General features: G+C 42.6%; 1 protein-coding gene across 1 annotated transcript; it reads left to right on the top strand.

Annotated features, from left to right (window-relative positions):
* The first annotated feature begins 12235 nt into the window (after window positions 1-12235).
* LOC142426141 (olfactory receptor 11H4-like) lies at window positions 12236-13270 on the top strand. The gene has a single exon (XM_075531612.1). The coding sequence runs from the start codon at window positions 12236-12238 to the stop codon at window positions 13268-13270; it is 1035 nt and encodes a 344-aa protein (XP_075387727.1).
* Window positions 13271-19354: the final 6084 nt, after the last annotated feature.

Here is a 19354-nt window from a genome sequence, read left to right as displayed (position 1 = left end):
TTAGGTGCTATGTAGTCATTACGGACTCCATTAGACAGAGACAAACTGCCCTGGAGAGGTTCATACACTGTAACATCTGCAGGAGCAGATAACCAACTCATCTTCTGCAAAGTAATTGGGTAGGTTCAAATTGCCAACTTTTCAAATAGCTGCTGAACATTTAACTACTGCATCACTGATACATCTGACTATGAGGAAAGGAGGTCTGAAATCCAGCTTCAGAAGATACTCGAAGTAACCTTGAACGATGACCATATTTTTCTGCCTGAAGTTAGTCTTCATGCTTGAGCCATTCAATGGAACTCGCGGGTGAAAATAACCACAGGAAATATTTTGTATATAATTCAATAACTAGCATATGTCCTACTATTGTAACTTTTAACTTTGTAACTTCTAACTATGTAACTTCTCCTGCCAAACACCTATTTTTTTAATTAAGATTCAACTCAGGAATCACTTCTATCAGAAAGCCTTCCTAAAACCTGAGGCTGAACTTGTGTTTCTCCTTCATCATAAGACTACGCCAAGTGCATATTCCAATCATTGTGCATATAGACTCTTAGAGATGAGTCTATGTCCACATCTCTTCCCCTAGTTTATGAGCCCTTCATCGCATCCTTTTTTCCAAGGTTCTAACATAATATCTGACTTGCAGTAAGAACAAGGAAAAGAAGCATTTGTAACATTGGATGAATGGGCTAGGTCTTTAATCCTGGAGCCCTGGTCGTGGCATACTGGTTACACGTTGGGCTGCTGTCCAAAAGATGAGTGGTTTGAAGCCAACAGCCTCTCTAAGGAGAAAGATGGTGCTTTCTACTCCTATAAACAGTTACAGTCTCAGAAACACACAGTTCTACCTGTGAGCTCCCAAGGTTTCCTGTGAGGAAATAGCAGTTCTACCGTGCCCTATAGGGTCAATAGGAGTCGCATTCAACTCGATGGAAGTAAGTTTGTGTTTGGATTGGAAATTATATATATTTTAAAAGATGTTAAGTGATTATTTATTTTAAATATTGAAGAAACGTACCTATTTTCAAACCCGCATTTTGATATTATCTTACCATAAAAGATATATATATATATATATATATATATATATATATATATATATATATATATATATATATTCCCAACAAATAGTAGGGGTGTTAACAAACCCAGGGACAAGGGAACACAAGTGATCCAAATCGGTGGAGAGGAGGGTGTAGGAGGCCTGGTAGGGCATGATCAAGAGTAATGTAACCAAGAGGAATTAATGAAACCCAAATGAAGATTGAGCATGATAGTGGGACAAGAGCAAAGTCAAGGAAATAGAGAAAACAGCTAGGAGGCAAAGGGCATTTATAGAGGTCTAAATAAAGGATTGTATATAGGCAAATTTATTTATATATGAGAATGGTGAAATAGGTCTATATGCATATATTTATAGGTTTAATATTAAGGTAGCACAAGTTCATTAGGCCTCCACACTTAAGTTTTGCCTCAATGAAAGAATACTTTCTTCTATTAAATTGGCATTCTATGATGCTCAGCTTCCTAACACACCCGATGAAGACAAAGCAGGTAAATAAGCAATGTGGTACAGAAAGCTGATGGTGCCCAGATATCAAAAGTTATAATGTCTGGAGTCTTAAAGGCTTGAAGGTAAACAAGTGACCATCTAGCTCAGAAGCAACAAAGCCCACGTGGAAGAAGCTCACCAGCCTGTGTGATCACGAGGTGCCAAAGTAATCAGTTATCAGGCATCAAAGAACAAAAAATCATATCATTGGGTGCTCACCTCACTGATACCATCACTAAAAACAAAGGAGTGCATAGGCAAATGTGGCGAAGAAAGCTGATGGTGCCCAGCTATCAAAAAATATAGCATCTGGGATCTTAAAGGCTTGAAGATAAACAAGAGGCCATCTAGCTCAGAAACAGCAAAGCTCACATAGAAGAAACACACCAGCCTTAGCATCACGAGGTGTCATAGGGATCGGCTATCAGGCATCATCAGAATAAAAAATCATATCATTGTGAATGAGGTAGGAAGTGTGGAGTGGAGACGCAAAGCCCATTTGTAAGCCACTGAACATCTCCTTACCAAAGGGTTTCAGGGAGGACACGAAACCGTCAGGGTGCGATGTAGCAACAATGAAACAGACAACTTTCCTCTAGTTCCTAAATGCTCCTTCCTCCAACACTATCGTGATTCCAATTCTAATTTACACACCTGGCTAGACCAGAGGATGTACACTGGTAGAGATAGGAAGTGAAAGCACATGGAATCTAGGTCGGAGGATCCTTTCAGGACCAGTGGTATGAGTGGCAATAGTAGGAGGGTGGAGAGAAGGTGGAAAGGGGGAACCAATTACAAGGATCTACATATAACCTCCTCCCTGTGGAATGGACAACACAAAAGTGGGTGAAGGGAGACGTTGGACAGGGCAAGATATGACAAAATAATAATTTATAAATTATCAAGGGTTCATGAGGAGGGGAGAGAGAGGGGGTGGGGGGAAACTGAGGAGCTGATACCAGGGAGATCAAATATTTTGAGAATGATGAGGACAATAAATGTACAAATGTGCTTTACACAATAGAAGTTTGTAAGGATTATGATAAGAGTTGTATGAGCACATAATAAAACGATATTTTAAAAAAGAATTAAGGTTGCAGATGGACATTGGGCCTTGACTCAAGTACTTCCTCAACACAAGAGCAATTTGTTCAAACAAACCGACATTCCGTGATGCTTACCTTCCCGACACAATCGCTGAAGCCAAAATCAGTGCAAAAGCAAATGTGCTGAAGAAAGCTGATGGTGCCCAGCTATCAAAAGAAATAGCATCTGGAATCTTAAAGGCTTGAAGATAAACAAGCGGCCATTTAGCTGAGAAGCAACATACACTGCATGGAAGAAGCACACCAGCCTATCTGATCATGAGAGTCAATGGAATCAGGTGTCAGGCATCTAAGACCCAGAACAAAAACATACCCAATGTGAATGGGGGCAGGGGGAGGTGAGGGGAATGGAGTCACAAAACCCATCTCTAGACAATTGGACATCACCTCAAAGAGGGGTCACAGGGAAGAGATGAGCCAGTCAGGGTGCAATACAGCACCAATTAAACACACAACTTTCCTCTAATTCTTTGGTGCTTCCTTCACCCCACTGTCACAACCTCAATTCTACCTTACAAATTGGATTAGACCAGAGCATGTACAGTGCTACAGATAAGAGCCCACAACACAGGGAATCCAGGATAGATAAACCCCTCAGGAACAACAATGAGAGTAGGGATACTAGAGGATTAGGGTCGGGTGAGGGGAGAAAGGGGAGAAAGAGGGAATCCATCACAAGGATCAAACTATATCCCCTACCACAGGGTAGAACAATGGAGAAGTGGTTGAGGGGTGACAGAAGACAAGGTAAGATATAAAAATAATAATGTAAAACTCATCAAGGGTTCATGTGGGAGGGCAGGAGGGGGAACGAGGGAGTGGGAAGAAATGGGGAGCTGATATCAGGGCTCAAGTGGGAAGAGAATGCTTTGAAAATGATGATGGCAGCAAATGTGCAAATGTGCTTTACACAGTGGATGAATGTATGGATTGGGATAAGAGATGTAAGAGTCCGCAATAAAAGAATTTTTTTAAAAGAATATGAACCAAAAAGCTCACTCACTGTCATCATGTCTATGTAGACTCATAATGACACCCTGTGGGTTTCTGAGTATGTAAGAATTAGTGGTATTAGAAAGCGCAGTCTTTCTCCCACAGAGCTGCTGGTGGTTTTGAACTATTGACCATGAAAACTGCAGCCGAACACGTAACCACTACAAAAAAGCTCACAGAGAGAAACAAAATGAAATTACTTAAATGGTTCAAAATATGACAAAGGGAATAAAGAACAAATAGGACAAATTAAAGAGAGGCTATCAATAACTAGTGTTTCACAGCAAAATTAAAGATGTTAATTGTGTGAAGACCCTTCCTCTGAGAACATAAACACTGTTCATTTTCAGCGTTCTCTACATTCCCAGTGGAAAAGAACTTTCCTGGAAACAAAAAGTGCTCTGTACATCCACACAGTCATGTCCCCATTGCCTGTTAAAGGCATTCTTCCTGCCATCACACAAGGGGTCAATTTACCTTGAACGAGATGTAGACTGTGGATGGAAGAAAGGATGCTACCCAGGGACTCTTGAGGGAGTCACAAACCAGCCCAAAGGGACACAGACAGCTTCACTACAATTTCTAAGGTGCGACGTTAATTGTACCCCTTGAGAGCCTCAACAGCACTCTCTTACTCTTCCATTACCTGCATCGCTCGCCCCTTTCCAAATTGCCTCATGAATTCATACCCCAGTATTTCCATCAACACCAGAGCAAAAGTAACTAAGAGATAAAAAATCTCATCTGGTGAACTCTCTCTGCTGGGACACACAAGAGCAAGGTATGGGTGCCTTCAGGTGACTGAGGTCTGAGTTGTAGCAATTACGGCCCACAGCTCACCCACTGCTTGCAGGCCTGTGTTTGTTCCCATTGGCCATCACTACTGCCCAACAGAAGGGCCCTCTTGTTATACCATTTTCTTATGAGCGCCTCTGGAAGGGAGGAAGCAGGGATTCAGTGTTTAGTTTGCGCACCCTGAGATTTGGAATATCATCCAAGTGCACACCTTTACTCAGGAGAGCTCTCAAGGCTGAGATTCCTGGTCCAACTGAGGCATCAATGAGGGCATCCAGGCAGTGTTCTTCCCAGCTCTGTTCACATTTAGTCCTATCATGATGGGTAAGTAGCTTTCTACCTTTACTTCCCTGAATTTCTCCGAAGACCTCCACACATGGAATCCTCTTTTACTATTAGTATGGATGTGGACTTTGTATATTTATATGTGATTTCACCCACAGTAAACTATCTCCAGTAACATAATAATAAAGCATGTTGTAATAACCTGCTGGCTGAGGATCCAATTGCTCAAATATTCCTCAATTCCCTTAAACTTTCATGACTCATCGCTTACAAGGAAATGACCTCATTACTCAGAAAATTGATAACTTTTATAATTTGGTTTTAGAAGCCCATTCAGTTGGACACATAACTGACATTTTACAATCTCTCCAGTTAAGCACTCTCTTCCCAGTTACTCGTGTGTGTGTGTGTGTGTGTGTGTGTTTGATTTTTTAAATTATTCATTAGGTTGGGGAGGTTATATTTTCATTATTATTTTTTGTTTTTTAACATTTTATTAGGAGCTCATACAACTCTTATCACAAACCATACATATACATACATCAATTGTATAAAGCACATCTGTACATTCTTTGCCCTAATCATTTTCAAAGAATTGCTCTCCACTCTAAGCCCTTTGCCTCAGGTCCTCTTTTTTCTTCTCCCTCCTCGCTCACCCCTCCTTCATGAGCCCTTGATAATTTATAAATTATTATTTTGGCATGTCTTGCCCTATCCGGCATCTCCCTTCACCCACTTTTCTGTTGTCCATCCCCCAGGGAGGAAGTCACATATAGATCCTTGTAATCTGTTCCCCCTTTCCAACCCACTCGCCCTCTACTCTCCCAGTATCACATCTCACACCCCTGATCCTGAAGGTATCATCCACGCTGGATTCTCTGTGCCTCCAGCTCCTATATGCACCAGTGTACAACCTCTGCTCTATCAAGACTTGCAAGGTAGAATTCGTATCATGGTGGATGGGGGGGAAACTGGAGGAAAGTTGTATTCTTCATCAGTGCTACGTCGCACCCTGACTGACTCATCTCCTCCTCTAGACCCCTCTGTGAGAGGATCTCCAGTGGTCAGGGAGGTTATATTTTATATACTCAACGCTATATCCAACAGTTCGAACCACTCAGCAACACCCACATTAACCCTATATTCTATACCATCACCCCCCTCCTCCATTCTCCCTTTCACTCAACCCATTACTGTCAACTGTCTTGTTCATTGCTTCATGTTGCCCCCTGGCCTTCCTTCCCTTGGAAACCTCCAATGTATGTTCCCTTTGGTAAGTCTTTGTCTGGGTTTTTATCTCATACAATATTTGTACTCTTGGGATTGGCTAATTTCACTCAATATAATGATCTTCAGGTCTATCAAAGTCATGTGACAGTTTTATCATTGTTTTTCAAAATAATATACCGTTGTGTGTATATACCAAAGTTTCTTCATCCATTCTTCTACTAATAGACATTTGAACTGTCTCCAACTTGTTGCTATTGTGAAGTGCTGTCATTAATATTAAAGTGTATTTCATAAGGGTATATACTCAGCAGAACTATTGCTGGGTCATATAACATTCCTACTCCCGGTTGTTTTAAGTAACACCATATACTCCCCACAATGGTCATATATATTTACATGCTCACCAGCAGTGCATGAGGATTTCAATCTCTCTACACCCTCTCTGGCATATGTTGTTTTCTTTTTGGGTTTGTTTTTCATTGAACTGGCCTTGTCTGTGTAAGCTGATAGCTCATCATTGCTTTTGATTTGCATCTCCTGGATAGCTAATGAGAGTGAGCATTTTTCAAATGTGTGTTAGGATTTGGATGTCAGTTTCGGTGAACTGTCTGTTCGTGTCCTTTGCCCAGTTTTTAAATTGTTATTCATTGCTCTTCTTACTGAGATCTGTATATTTTAGAGTTTAGCCCCTTGTCCATTGTCATAGCCGAAGACGTTTATTCCAGCCCCTGCTTCCCTTTTACTCTTTTAATGCCATTTACTCTTATGCATGCCCAAGCTAATGTACTGCCTGTCCTTTAATCATGTATTTTCTGCATATTGGATTTCAAACACTAGTGTGGTTTCCTACGGAGCCGTGGTGGTGTAGTGGTTATGCATTGGGCTCTGATAAGCATGGTCTCAAGGTTGCAGTTCAAAACCAACAGAAAACTGAGCTTTCTATTCCTGTAAACAGTCTCAGAAAGCCACGGGAGTGGTGGGGGATGCTATGTATCACCATTGACTCAATGGCAGGGAGAGAAACAGAATGTGATTTCATATCTTGTTCCCAGTATAAAATCAAGTTGTATGATCTGAGGGTCAGAATATTCAAGGTTAGCAAAATAAATCTAAGCTAGAGAGCTGCTTATAGCTCTTAACAAAATCTACTAGATTTACTTACATTTATTGTATCACATTTAGGATTTTAAGTGATTTTTAAACTAAGTTACTGTGTTAAACATTAGTACTCCAGTTACCTTGGAATCTTGGTGTGTAGTAGACTTCATTTCTCAATACCTCATTATCTGACATTTCATATTTAGCCTAATCAATACTTTTTTTTACTTACTTTTTTTAAAACATTTTATTAGGGGCTCATACAACTCTTATCACAATCCATACATATACATACCTCAATTGTATACAGCACATCTGTACATCCTTTGCCCTAATCATTTTCTTTTTTTTTTCTCTCCTTTTATTTTTTTACATTTTATTAGGGGCTCATACAACTCTTATCACAATCCATACATATACATACATCAATTGTATAAAGCACATCTGCACATTCCCTGCCCCAATCATTCTCAAAGCATTTGCTCTCCACTTAAGCCCTTTACCTCAGGTCCTCTTTTTTTCCCCTCCCTCCCTACTCCCCCCTCTCTCATGTGCCCTTGGTAATTTATACATTGTTATTTTGTCATATATTGCCCTATCCGGAGCCCCCCTTCTCTGCCTTCCATCTCCCAAGGAGGAGGTCACATGTGGATCCTTGTAATCAGTTCCCCCTTTCCAACCCACTCACCCTCCACTCTCCCAGCATCACCCCTCACACCCTTGGTCCTAAAGGTACCATCCACCCTGGATTCCCTGTGCCTCCAGCCCCCATATGTACCAGTGTACAACCTTTGCCCTATACAGCCCTGTAAGGTAGAATTCGGATCATGGTAGTTGGGGGGAGAAAGCATCCAGGATCTGGGGGAAAGCTGTGTTCTTCATCGGTACTACCTCACACCCTGACTGACCCATCTCCTCTCCTAACCCCTCTATGAGGGGATATTCAGTGGCCGACAGTTGGGCCTTGGGTCTCCATTCTGCACTTCCCCCTTCATTCAATATGGTATATATAGATATAGATATATATGTATATATATATATATATATATATATACACACACACACACGCACACATATATGTCCACATTTTTTTTTTTGCATGATGCCTTCTACCTGGTCTCTTTTGGCACCTCGTGATCACACTAGCTGGTGTGCTTCTTCCATGTGGGCTTTTTTCCTTCTGAGCTAGATGGTCGCTTGTTCACCTTCAAGCCTTTAAGACCCCAGACACTATCTCTTTTGATAGCCGGGCACATCAGGTTTCTTCACCACATTTGCTTATGCACCCGTTTGTTTTCAGCGATCCTATCATGGAGGTGTGCAGTCAATGATATGATTTTTTGCTGTTTGATGCCTGATAACTGATCCCTTCGGAATCACTCGATCACACAGGCTGGTGTGTTCTTCCATGTGGGCTTTTTTGCTTCTGACCTAGATGGCCACTTGTTTATCTTCAAGCCTTTAAGACCCCAGTCACTATCTCTTTTGATAGCCGGGCACCATGAGCTTTCTTCACCACATTTACTTGTTCACCCACTTTGGCTCCAGCAGCTGTGTCGGGAGAGTGAGCATCATAGAGTTCCAATTTAATAAAAGAAAGTATTCATGCATTGAGGGAGTGTTTGAGTAGAGGCCCAAGGTCCTTCTGCCACCTTAATACTTGACCTATAAATATAGACACATAGATCTATTTCCCCATCCTCCTATATATATTTGCATGTACATGTCTTTGTCTAGACCTCTATAAATGACCTTTGACTCCTAGCTCTTTCCTCCATCTCCCTTGACTTTCCTCCTGCCCTAGCTCCATGCTCCGTCCCCACCTTGGCTACATCTATACCTCTTCTCTAGGCAACCTTACCCTTGATCATTTCACACCAGGCCTGCCACTCCCCACTCTCTACCATTTTGGGTCCCATGTTGTTCCCTTGTCCCTGTGTTTGTTAACACCACTTCCTTACCCACCCTATCCCCCCCACCCCAAGTCTCCCCGGAACTGTCGGTCCCGTTGTTTTTCCTCCAGATAGTTCATCCAGCCTGTCCTATTCAGACAGAACTGTGGAGACACTAACATGCACAAAAACAAGACAGAGGAAAACAAAGCAACAGTATACATCCAGACAACAAAACAACAAAAACAAACTACTGACAGAGAACAAAACAAAACACTTCACAAAAGAAAAGCTTGTAGTTAGTTCAAGTATCGTTTGCTGCCTCTTAAGAGCATTTTCCAGTCCAGTCTGTTGGGGCACCACGCCCCAAAGTCCACTTTCAGCATTCCCTGGGGGCCTTGCCACTTCATTTCCTTGCTGTTCTGCTGCACTCCCCCAGTGCTTTGCCTCGGTGTGGTGGGATCAGGTCAGGTGCAATTCCCACACTGTGTCTCCGGTGCTGTCCCCTGTATCGCCGTTAGTCACTGAGGGGCATCATTTCTCATAGTGGGACCAGCCATGTTGTTCTCTCTATGGACTGGCTGCTCTACTCAGGAACATCATCCTCACGGCCTGTTGGGCCAGGCTGTGATCCACTCTCTCCTCCTGCCCCTTCATCTGCTCCCGTGTGCTCTGATCAGATATGTCCATCTCCCAGAGCTGCAGAGTCAATGTCATCCTTTGGAACAAATTCTTTTCAGGGGAGAGGCAGGAATCCACTTAATTTATGGTGCTGGGGACAGCCTTAATCAATACATTTTTAACAATAAAATTCATTTTCAAGTATAAATGTATCGAGTTCCATATGGCCATTGAACTGATATGGTAAAACCATATTGTTTTAACATGGAAAGAAGACTAAAATGTATTTTTCTAAAGTTATAAAAAAATCTCATTTTCTTTTTTTTTCTAAGATAAGAGAGGCACAATACTCCAAAAAGGTAAAACCGCTTTTTCCTCTGGCAAGTGAAGTTTCTTTGCCCTGGTGACATATACTACATGTTGGGCTGCTAGGTGTAAGGTCAGCAATTCAAAACTATCAGCCACTCAGTCGGGAAAAGAAGTGAGTTTCAAAGACCTAAGGAAACAATTCTTCCCAGGAATCAGAATCAACTCAATGGCTATTAGTTTGGTTTTGAATTTTATATTTTTATCTTTTCAAGAGGGTTTCCTACTTTAGAAAAATACACTTTAAGTACTATGCTGCTGTAAACTAAAATAACAATACACATACATTTAAGATTATCTGAAATTTTTTACTAAAGAACTTAGAAAACATCTTTGCATTTCAATAAGATTCAATGAACATTTTTACTTTGTGATATAAATTTTACTTCTTGGTATCATCAAAATGAAAGAAAAGATGTTCAACAAGAATGATCTATGCTATAGAGAAACATTTAGACATATACTATGCTTATTTGTTTCAGCTTTGATCAATAATCTTTCTGGACTTATTAAAACTCAGTTACCTTGCAGATGGAATTACAGTCAAAAATGTGGAAAGGCATCATGTGCAATATCTGGACAGCAAAAGTATGATTGTTTGTAAGTAGCCCACCTATATATTTTTAAGAGAATTATTCATTTTCATGAGATGTCTGGTAGATTTAATTAAAACACTGTATTTGTTTAGGGGAGCAGAACTCTGGTGTTAGATTTGAGGAGTGTAAAATTAAAGTTTGAAGTAAAGTAAATTCAAGATCTATTTTGAGGTAACTATTAACTGTCACTCTCTAGAAAAAAGTACTATTATATTTCCTTTTGGTATCTATGTTGTGACTTAGATTTACTAAAATGTCACAAAAATATTCTGCCTTAAAACAGGTCAGATCAATGGATTTCCACAGCTCTAAATTACCTGAGAAGTGTGTAAAGTATATTCAACTTGGTGAAAAACATCAAAAGAGTGTAATCACTCCACTACTAATTCTTGGCTTAAAAGTCATTTAGACTATTAAGGTAGCAGATGGACATTGGGCCTCCCCTCAAGTATTCCCTCAATGCAAGTACACTATGTTCTATTAAACTGGCATTCCATGATACTCACCTTCCTGACATGATCACTGTAAACAAAGCAGGTGCATAAGCAAATGTGGTGAAGAAAGCTGATGGTGCCTGCTATCAAAAGATATAGGGTCTGGGGTATTAACGGCTTGAAAATAAACAAGTGGCCATCTAGCTGAGAAGCAACAAAGTCGACATGAAAGAAGCACACCAGCCTAGGTGATCAAGAGGTGTCCAGGGAATCAGGTATTAGGCATCACTGAACAATAAAATCATATCATTGTGAATGAGGGGGGGTGCAGAGTGGGGACCCAAAGCCTATCTGACCATCGCCTTACAAAAGGGCCACAGAGAGGAGACGAGCCAGTCAAGGTACAGTGTAGCAACAATGAAACATATAACTTTCATGTAGTTCTTAAATGCTTCCTCCCCTCTCCCCTCACTATCATGATCCCAATTCTCCCTTACAAATCACACTAGAGCAGAGGATGTACACTGGTAAAGATAGGAACTGGAAACACAGGGAATCCAGGACAGATGAACCCCTCTGGACCAGTAGTGAGAGTGGTGATGCCGGAAGGGTGGAGGGAAGGTGGGGTAGAAAGCAGGAACCGACCACAAGTATCTACATATAACCCCCTCCCTGGGGGAAAAATAACAGAAAAGTGGGTGAAGAAAAACATCGGTCAATGTAAGACATGACCAAATAATAATAATTTATAAATTATCAAGGGTTCATGAGGGAGAGGGAGGGGGCAGGAAGAAGGAAAATGAGGAGCTGATATTAAGGGCTCAAGTAGAAAGCAAATGTTTTGAGAATGATGATGGCAACAAACACATAAATGTGCTTGACACAATGGATGGATGGGTGAATGGGTGGGTGGATGGATGGATGGATTGTGATAAGAGTTTGTACGAACCCCCAATGAAAGGGTTTTTTAAAAATAATTTAGACTATGAGCTGTTATATCCAAATAAATAACAATGCAGGGTAAAAAAGGAATGCAAACTGATAGTTACCTTGTTGCCTTTCACGGAGGTGAGAGAGGGTGATTATTTCTGGGTTTTGAAATGTTTAAAGAGAAAGATTTAAAAACTAAACCATTAATAAAGAATATCTATAAAACATAAAGATTCTTTTGCTATGAACTCAATTTTATTGAAATTTAGAACCAGTAGAAGCATTAAATGGTAATCATTAGGAATTGAGTCAATGAATAGATTGCCAAATGGCTAACATGCGTGTCAGGCATAGGTTTTCTATAGCTTTCTTGGGTAACAAAACAACTTGTGTAACGGTGTCCTCCGTTTTGTCTACAGCCCTGGGATTCATGAACAGTTCAGTGACAAGCACCGTAACTGAGTTTGTCCTCCTAGGCTTACCTGGTGGCCAAGACATGCAAATCTTCTTCTTCTCCCTGTTCCTCGGAATCTATGTGTTCACCATCACAGGAAACGGTGCCATTGTCTGTGCTGTGAGGTGGGACCAACGACTCCACACCCCGATGTATATTCTCCTAGGGAACTTTGCTTTCCTGGAAATCTGGTACACCACTTCCACGGTGCCCAGCATGCTGGCTACTTCCCTCTCAGAGACAAAAACCATCTCCTTTGTTGGCTGTTTCCTTCAGTTCTATTTCTTCACTTCCCTTGCTGCAACTGAAACGTATTTTCTCTGCATCATGGCATATGATCGATACCTTGCCATCTGCCACCCACTACACTACCCTGCCATTATGACCCTACAGTTCTGCTATATTTTGATGTCCCTTTGCTGGGTATTTGGGTTTCTTAGTTACTCAGTCTCCATGGTGCAACTCTCCCAATTGGTTTTCTGTGGGCCCAACATCATTGATCACTTTTTGTGTGACATGGACCCACTGATGGCTCTGTCCTGTACTCCATCTCCTGTCACGGAGATTGTGTTCTATATCCTGAGCTCCCTCATTATCATCCTCACTCTGCTGTATATCCTTGGCTCCTATACCCTTTTACTGATAGCTGTATTCAAAGTCCCTTCAGCAGCTGGCCGAAGAAAGGCCTTTTCCACCTGTGGATCGCATCTGACAGTGGTGTGTTTATTCTATGGGGCCCTCTTGGTAATGTATATAAGCCCCACATTTGATATCCCAGCTGAAATTCAGAAGATTATAACTTTGTTCTATACTGTGATCACTCCCTTCTTAAACCCTCTGATTTACAGCTTACGAAACAAGGAGATGAAGGCTGCACTGAAGAAACTCTTGAGGTTAGAACGAGCATAATCTACCAGAAGCCAAGCAAACCACTGTCCACCCAGAGGAGATAATGTAAGAAAGACTTGACTTTCAGTTGCCACTGTAAAATATTTTCCCCTCAGTGGAGTCCCTCACTTATTTATGCCTCAACCTAACCAGGAAGAACTACGTCATAAAAGACTTACATAGAAAGACAATGTTTTCAATATGCACCAAGCCAGTAGATCTAATGCAGGATATCTCTGGGATTTTTCTCTGTTTTAGGCTATGGGAGAAATGGGTATAGAAGGTAGAAGATCATTTAACATTCATACTATTGTGAATAATGGGGAGTGTGGAGTGGAGACCCAAAGCCCACCTCTAGGCAATTGTACATCCCCTAACAGAAGGGTCGTGGGGAGGAGATGAGCCAGTTAGGGTGCAGTGTAGCAACGATGAAACATATAACTTTCCTCTAGTTCCTAAATGCTTCCTCTCCCCCTCCGCCCCCACTATCATAATCCCAATTCTGCCTTACCAATCTGGCTAGACCAGAGCATGTACACAGGTACATATAGGAATTGGAAACACAGGGAATCCAGGACGGATGAGCCCTTCAGAACCAGTGGTGAGAGTGGCGATACTGGGAGAGTGGAGGGAGGGTGGATTGGAAATGGGGAACCGATTACAAGGATCTACATATAACCTCCGCCCTAGGGAATGGACAACAGAAAAGTGGGTGAAGAGAGAAGTAGAACAGTGTAAGATATGACAAAATAATAATTTATAAAATGCAAGGGTTTATTAGGGAGGGAGGTGGAAAGAAAATGTTCTGAGACTTATGACAGCAATGAATATACAGATGTGCTGTACACAATTGATGTATGTAGGGATTGTGAGAAGAGTTTTATGAGCCCCAATAAAATGATTTTAAAAATAAAGGGTAGAAGAGCAGTTGTGTCCCCAGTTCTGCCACCTTGATGTCCTCAAGGCATTTCTTAGCAAAGTCTTATATTTTTAGTGAATAAAGGATCACATTTTAATACCTAATAACTACAGACATAAAGGATATAGTAACAGAACAGCTTTCCAATTCCCATGGCTCTTTCTAGTTGAGGGTCTTCTAGACGTGGGACCAACTGGAAGTCTTGGGCTTTCAAGAGTGGTAGATGTGTTAGCATTAGATTAAGCAGTAGTCATTCTTTCATTGAACAGTTACTATTGCGTGCCTGCTATGTTCTGGGAACTCTGTCAGTCACTAGAGGCACTCTAACCAAAATGGCTACAATCGGCTACCCTTGTAGAGCGGCATTTTAGATGGACAGAGAGAAATAATAAATAAGTGAAATATTCAGCATGTCAGAAATAGAGGTGCTATGGAGAAAAGGGAAAGGGAGTAGAACGTGTAAGAAGGCTGAAACCTTAAATAGAGTGATAAAGGAAGCCACCTGGAAAGGCAATGCCTAATCAAAAGCTCAAAGAAGGTGCGGAACGAGCCAAGTAGAGACCTGCGAGAAGAAGAGCATTCTACGCTGAAGGAAGCAGCTTCTCTACAAAATTCTCTAAAAAGAAGTGTGTTCACGGAACACCAAAGAGTGAACAGGGAGACAAGACCTTGGGAATCATTTTAAGAATTTTTATCCCTACATGAGATGAGAAGCCTTTGGAAACGGTTTGAGCAAAAGAGCGACATCATCATGTTTACATCGCAAATCACTCAACTCCTGGACTATTTTGTTGATAATGGACGACAGGAAGATATGGTCAAAAACCAGTAACCAACTGGGAGGTTATTAGAAGATTGAGTCTGAGATAAAAACTCACAGAAGACCTTACTCATCCTTATTTACTATTATTTCTCCTATGAAATAGCAATAATATTAAAAGATGAACATAATGTAATCATTTCACAAAGTAAATCTATTTTAATTTGAACCCTCTAAAATTACCCCCAAGAAACCTTGCTATTTAATGGGTTACAAACAGAAAATTGGAATTTTCATATTTATATACATATATATGACTCACATTTAACTCCTTAATGCCTACACAATATATGTGATTCATGATCCTCGTCCTCATGATTTCATCCTTTTTTTCCATCATATGACTGACATTCATAGTGGTTACTGGTCATGATGAGACGTACTATTGAAACATCCTCGTTTACTCTAAACCATAACTCCTGACTCCTGAGTCAATCTGATTCATGGTGTTGCCTAGTAGAAATGCTCCAGAGAGTGATCTTGCACAGGTGTGGGTAAGTAGATTCAAAGTTATCTTGCACAGGTGTGGGAAAGTAGATTCAAACTTATCTTGCAAAAGTATTGTTACATCTCTCTGGGGATAGATATACCTCGGTCCTTGGCTCTGCGGGAGAAAGAATTCAAGCCGAAGCCTGGTTTGTGATCCAAGTGAGTTTTATGGGTGTTAGAAGCAGTTTCGGGTTTACACAGGCACCCACAGGGCTCCTCACTAACGTGCAACCTTCCTGGAAGCTGCTCACAGAGTCATGCAAAGTCCCCCAGACAAATCCGGGCTCCTGCCTTTTCAATGATTCCTCAGGGAGGCAAAGTGGATGACTCCATTGGCTGAATTGAATTCATCTAGCTTAGGTGGGCCAATCCAGATGCAGCGCCCACCCATGCATACCCAGCAGGAAACCTGAACTTCTGAGCATATGCAGTGTGCCACTCCTTTGTTTCAGTAGCTTGGACCAATGGGCATATGTTAAAGGATGTCCCAGTCTGACACTAGCCTACCTAAAATTGCCCCCTGAAGAGAAATGGACCAAATCTTTGGGGGTACTGGGTGACAACATCTCCAGCTACTTCCTGCTAACAAAAGGGGTGAAGTGGGGTTTGGGGTCAATACCCTTCCTACTCTGTTAGAAGGGGGTGTCCATTAGAGCCCCGGATTGATAAGGTCGAGGTGGTCCAGGAGATGGTGGTCCTGGAGCTAACATACTTGGTTCAGAGGCCTTGGTAACCTGAGAACTTCTGGACAAAAAAAGGACAAACAGGTGAACCGTTTAAGTCAGACAAGGGTAAGATTGCTAGCTGGCAGTGCCCTTGAAGTTAGATTAGTGTCACAGGAAATTAATAGAAATCTTAGGACTAACAGGCATGAGTGTTTGGTTACTGTTAACACAAGAACAGGGTAAAGGCATTTACTCGTCTAAAGGCTGTGAGGGTCTGAGGTAGAATTGTCTGTGTAGCCCTAATCTGTCCAGTGTGACGATTAAATATCATCCTAAGACCATCCAGTGCCTCACAGGAGTATTCGTCTGCAGCCTCTGCCTCGGAAGGGTCAGATGGTGATGGTTTCCAGGGTTTCACCTGTGTATGGTGGATCCAAACACTCTGCCCTGGAACTTTGACAGCAGTGGGCATAGAGAGAATTACTGGCAAAGGTCCCTTCCAGACTGGCTGAAGCTGGGAATTAGGGGACCAGTCCTTCCAAGTTTTCACAAGAACTAGATCTCCTGGCTGGCACAAGGGTAGTAACTTTTCCTCCCCTTTGGTCTGAGTGAGCCCAAACTAATGGAATGCATCCTGACATTGGACTACATGGGTGGCATATTGCTGTATGAAGGCTACCTCAGCGTCTATAGCTGGCTCTGTTATTAAAAAAAAGGCCACCCGTATAAAACTTCATAGGTGCTCAAACATGTAGGTTCCCGTGGGACAATCCTAAGACGTGGCAGAGCTATGGGTAGTGCATCTCTCCAGCTCATCTCAGTTTCTTGTGTCAGCCTTCTGAAGGTTAACTTCAGGTGTTGATTAATTCTCTCTACCTGCCCAGAAGACTGAGGCCTCCTGGCACAGTGGAGACGATAGGTTATTCCCAAATGCTGAGAGACTGCCTGAGTGATTTGGGAGATAAAAGCAGGCCCATTATTACTCTGCAGTGATTTGGGAAGACCAAATTGAGGAATTATTTCCTGAAGTAGTTTTTCAGCCACTTCATGAGGCTTTTCAGTGCAGGTAGGATACACTTCAAACCACCAGTGAAGGTGTCTATAAACACCAGAAGATACTTAAATCCCTGGACAGCAGGAACCTGGGTAAAATCTATCTGCCAGTCTTCCCCAGGGTAGGATCCCTTGCGCTGGACAGGTTGAGCAAGATTCTGAGCACCCCTTGGGGGTTGTTGGTTTGACAGGTGAGACAATGGGAAGTTACTGACTTGATGGTTGAGGTTAAGCTGGCTCTACAGAACTGCTGAGTGAGTAGGGTCAAGGAGGGTTTATGGCTAAGATGAGTGACATCGTGGAAGGCTTTCAAGATGTTCTATTGTAACCTTTGTGGCAAGAGGAGCTTGTTGTCTTTCTCCCATCATCCATCAGGTCAAAGGCAGAATTCCTCCATCTTCGCTTATTCCACTTCTTCTGGAGAGTAATCTGGAAGAGGGAGCTGGTTTGGGGGAATTAGGGCATTTACGGAAGCTGAGGGGCTGGTGCCCAAGGCTGCCTCTCTGGCGGCCTTATCAGCGGCTTGGTTGCCCACAGCAACTTCCGAATCCCCCTTCTGGTCCCACAGCAGTGCACTACTGCCACTTCACCTGGTTTGAGGACAGCTTCCAAGAGAGCCTTGATTTGGCTCCCATACTTAATGGGGCTTCCCTGAGGGGTGAGATATCCTCGTTCCTGCCAGATAGAAGAGTGGGCATGGGGAATCAGAAACCCATATTTGGAGTCAGTAAATAAGGTTAGTTTCTTCCCCTCTGCTAGTTCAAGGCTCCGGGTTAAGGCTATGAGTTCTTCCAGCTGGGCTGAAGTTCCCGGGGACAGGGGATTAACTTCAATGACTTGGTCAAGGGAGACAATGGCATAACCTGCCTTGCGCACTCCATCAATCACAAAGCTGCTTCCATCTGAGAGCCACACACAGTCTGCAACTGCCAGCAGTTGGTCTTTGAGATCGGGTCGTGGCAGGTTATTAGTAGACAGCACCTCAAAGCAGGAATGAAAGGGTAAAGTGTCTTCCCCTGGATCAGGGAGCAAAGTGGCTGGATTAAGTGTGCTACAAATCTGGATAGTGACATCAAGGTTTTCTACAAGAAGAACCTGGTGCTTCAATAGGCGGCTATCAGAAAGTCAATGATAGCTTTTAGCGTATAGCACTTCGGAGATCCTATGATTAGTTAGGACATCGAAAGGTCCTCCTATGATGATCTTTACTGCCTCTTGGACCAAGAGGGCCACAGTGGCAATTTCTCGTGACAAGGTGGCCAGCCTGCTGAAGTAGGATCTAACCTCTTTGATAGGTAGGCCACTCGCTGTGGCTGAGGTCATAGCTTCTAACCAGCACCCCCAGAGCCACCCCCTTTCTCTCATGAGCATACAGGTAAAACTTCTTGCAGAGTCTAGGAGACCCAGTGCTGGAGCTTGGAGCAGAAGAGTTCTTAAGCTGGTTTACTGCTTCCTCCAAAGGAAAACTGCTCTAACACAAGGCATCTCCGCCCATTTCCCCATTGTTCCACAAAAATGTTCCAGCTGGTTCAGGGTTGGAAGGGAAAGTGTGCCATCTTCTGCTTGTCCCGCCTCTCTATATCAAATCTATCGCAATAGGACAGGATACATCCAAGGGGGCAATTCCTGGGTATCGAGCTGGTACGTCCCATCTAGAAAATCACACAACAAGGAGGCTATTGAGAGCTTGATGCCTCAAGGTCAATAACCGCAGCTTCAATGCTCACGTCTGGAGTGCCGTGAATCTGAGGCCTCAGGCAGGTGTCCCTGCAAAGGAAAGGGGTCAAAGACCAGTCGCTGCAGCTGACATTTTGGTCTGAGCGTTTTCTAGACCACGAGCTAGGAGGGCAATTGTTTGGTGTGGCCCCATGGCCTTCAAAGATACCTGCTGGCAGGAGAAGACTCTCAAATCTCTGAAGGGAAGGGACGTCTATCCAGCAGCTCGGGGAACCTTTAGGAAATTGGAATTTCTGGCTGGAACATTGTGGCAGCGGAGCTGTATTAAGAGCTGTCCCAAAAAATGCCAGAGGCAGCATCGCTGAAAGGTGAAAGTGAACAGTTACTCAGCTCTGCTTCCGAACGCCTCTGGGTTAGGCCTGGGAAACAGAAAGCCAGCCGTTAGCTAGGAACAAACCTACTCTGGGAGAACACGAAAGCAG

Source organism: Tenrec ecaudatus, chromosome 14, assembly GCF_050624435.1.
Source record: "Tenrec ecaudatus isolate mTenEca1 chromosome 14, mTenEca1.hap1, whole genome shotgun sequence".
NCBI classification, from domain to species: domain Eukaryota; kingdom Metazoa; phylum Chordata; class Mammalia; order Afrosoricida; family Tenrecidae; genus Tenrec; species Tenrec ecaudatus.
The sequence above is the reverse complement of the archived record's forward strand: the minus strand, read 5'-3'. Positions and strand labels throughout refer to the sequence as shown.

What these genes read in the sequence shown, in the direction of transcription:
- LOC142426141 (XM_075531612.1), top strand. Translation starts at nt 12,236, where the DNA reads ATGGCTAACATGCGTGTCAGGCATAGGTTTTCTATAGCTTTCTTGGGT.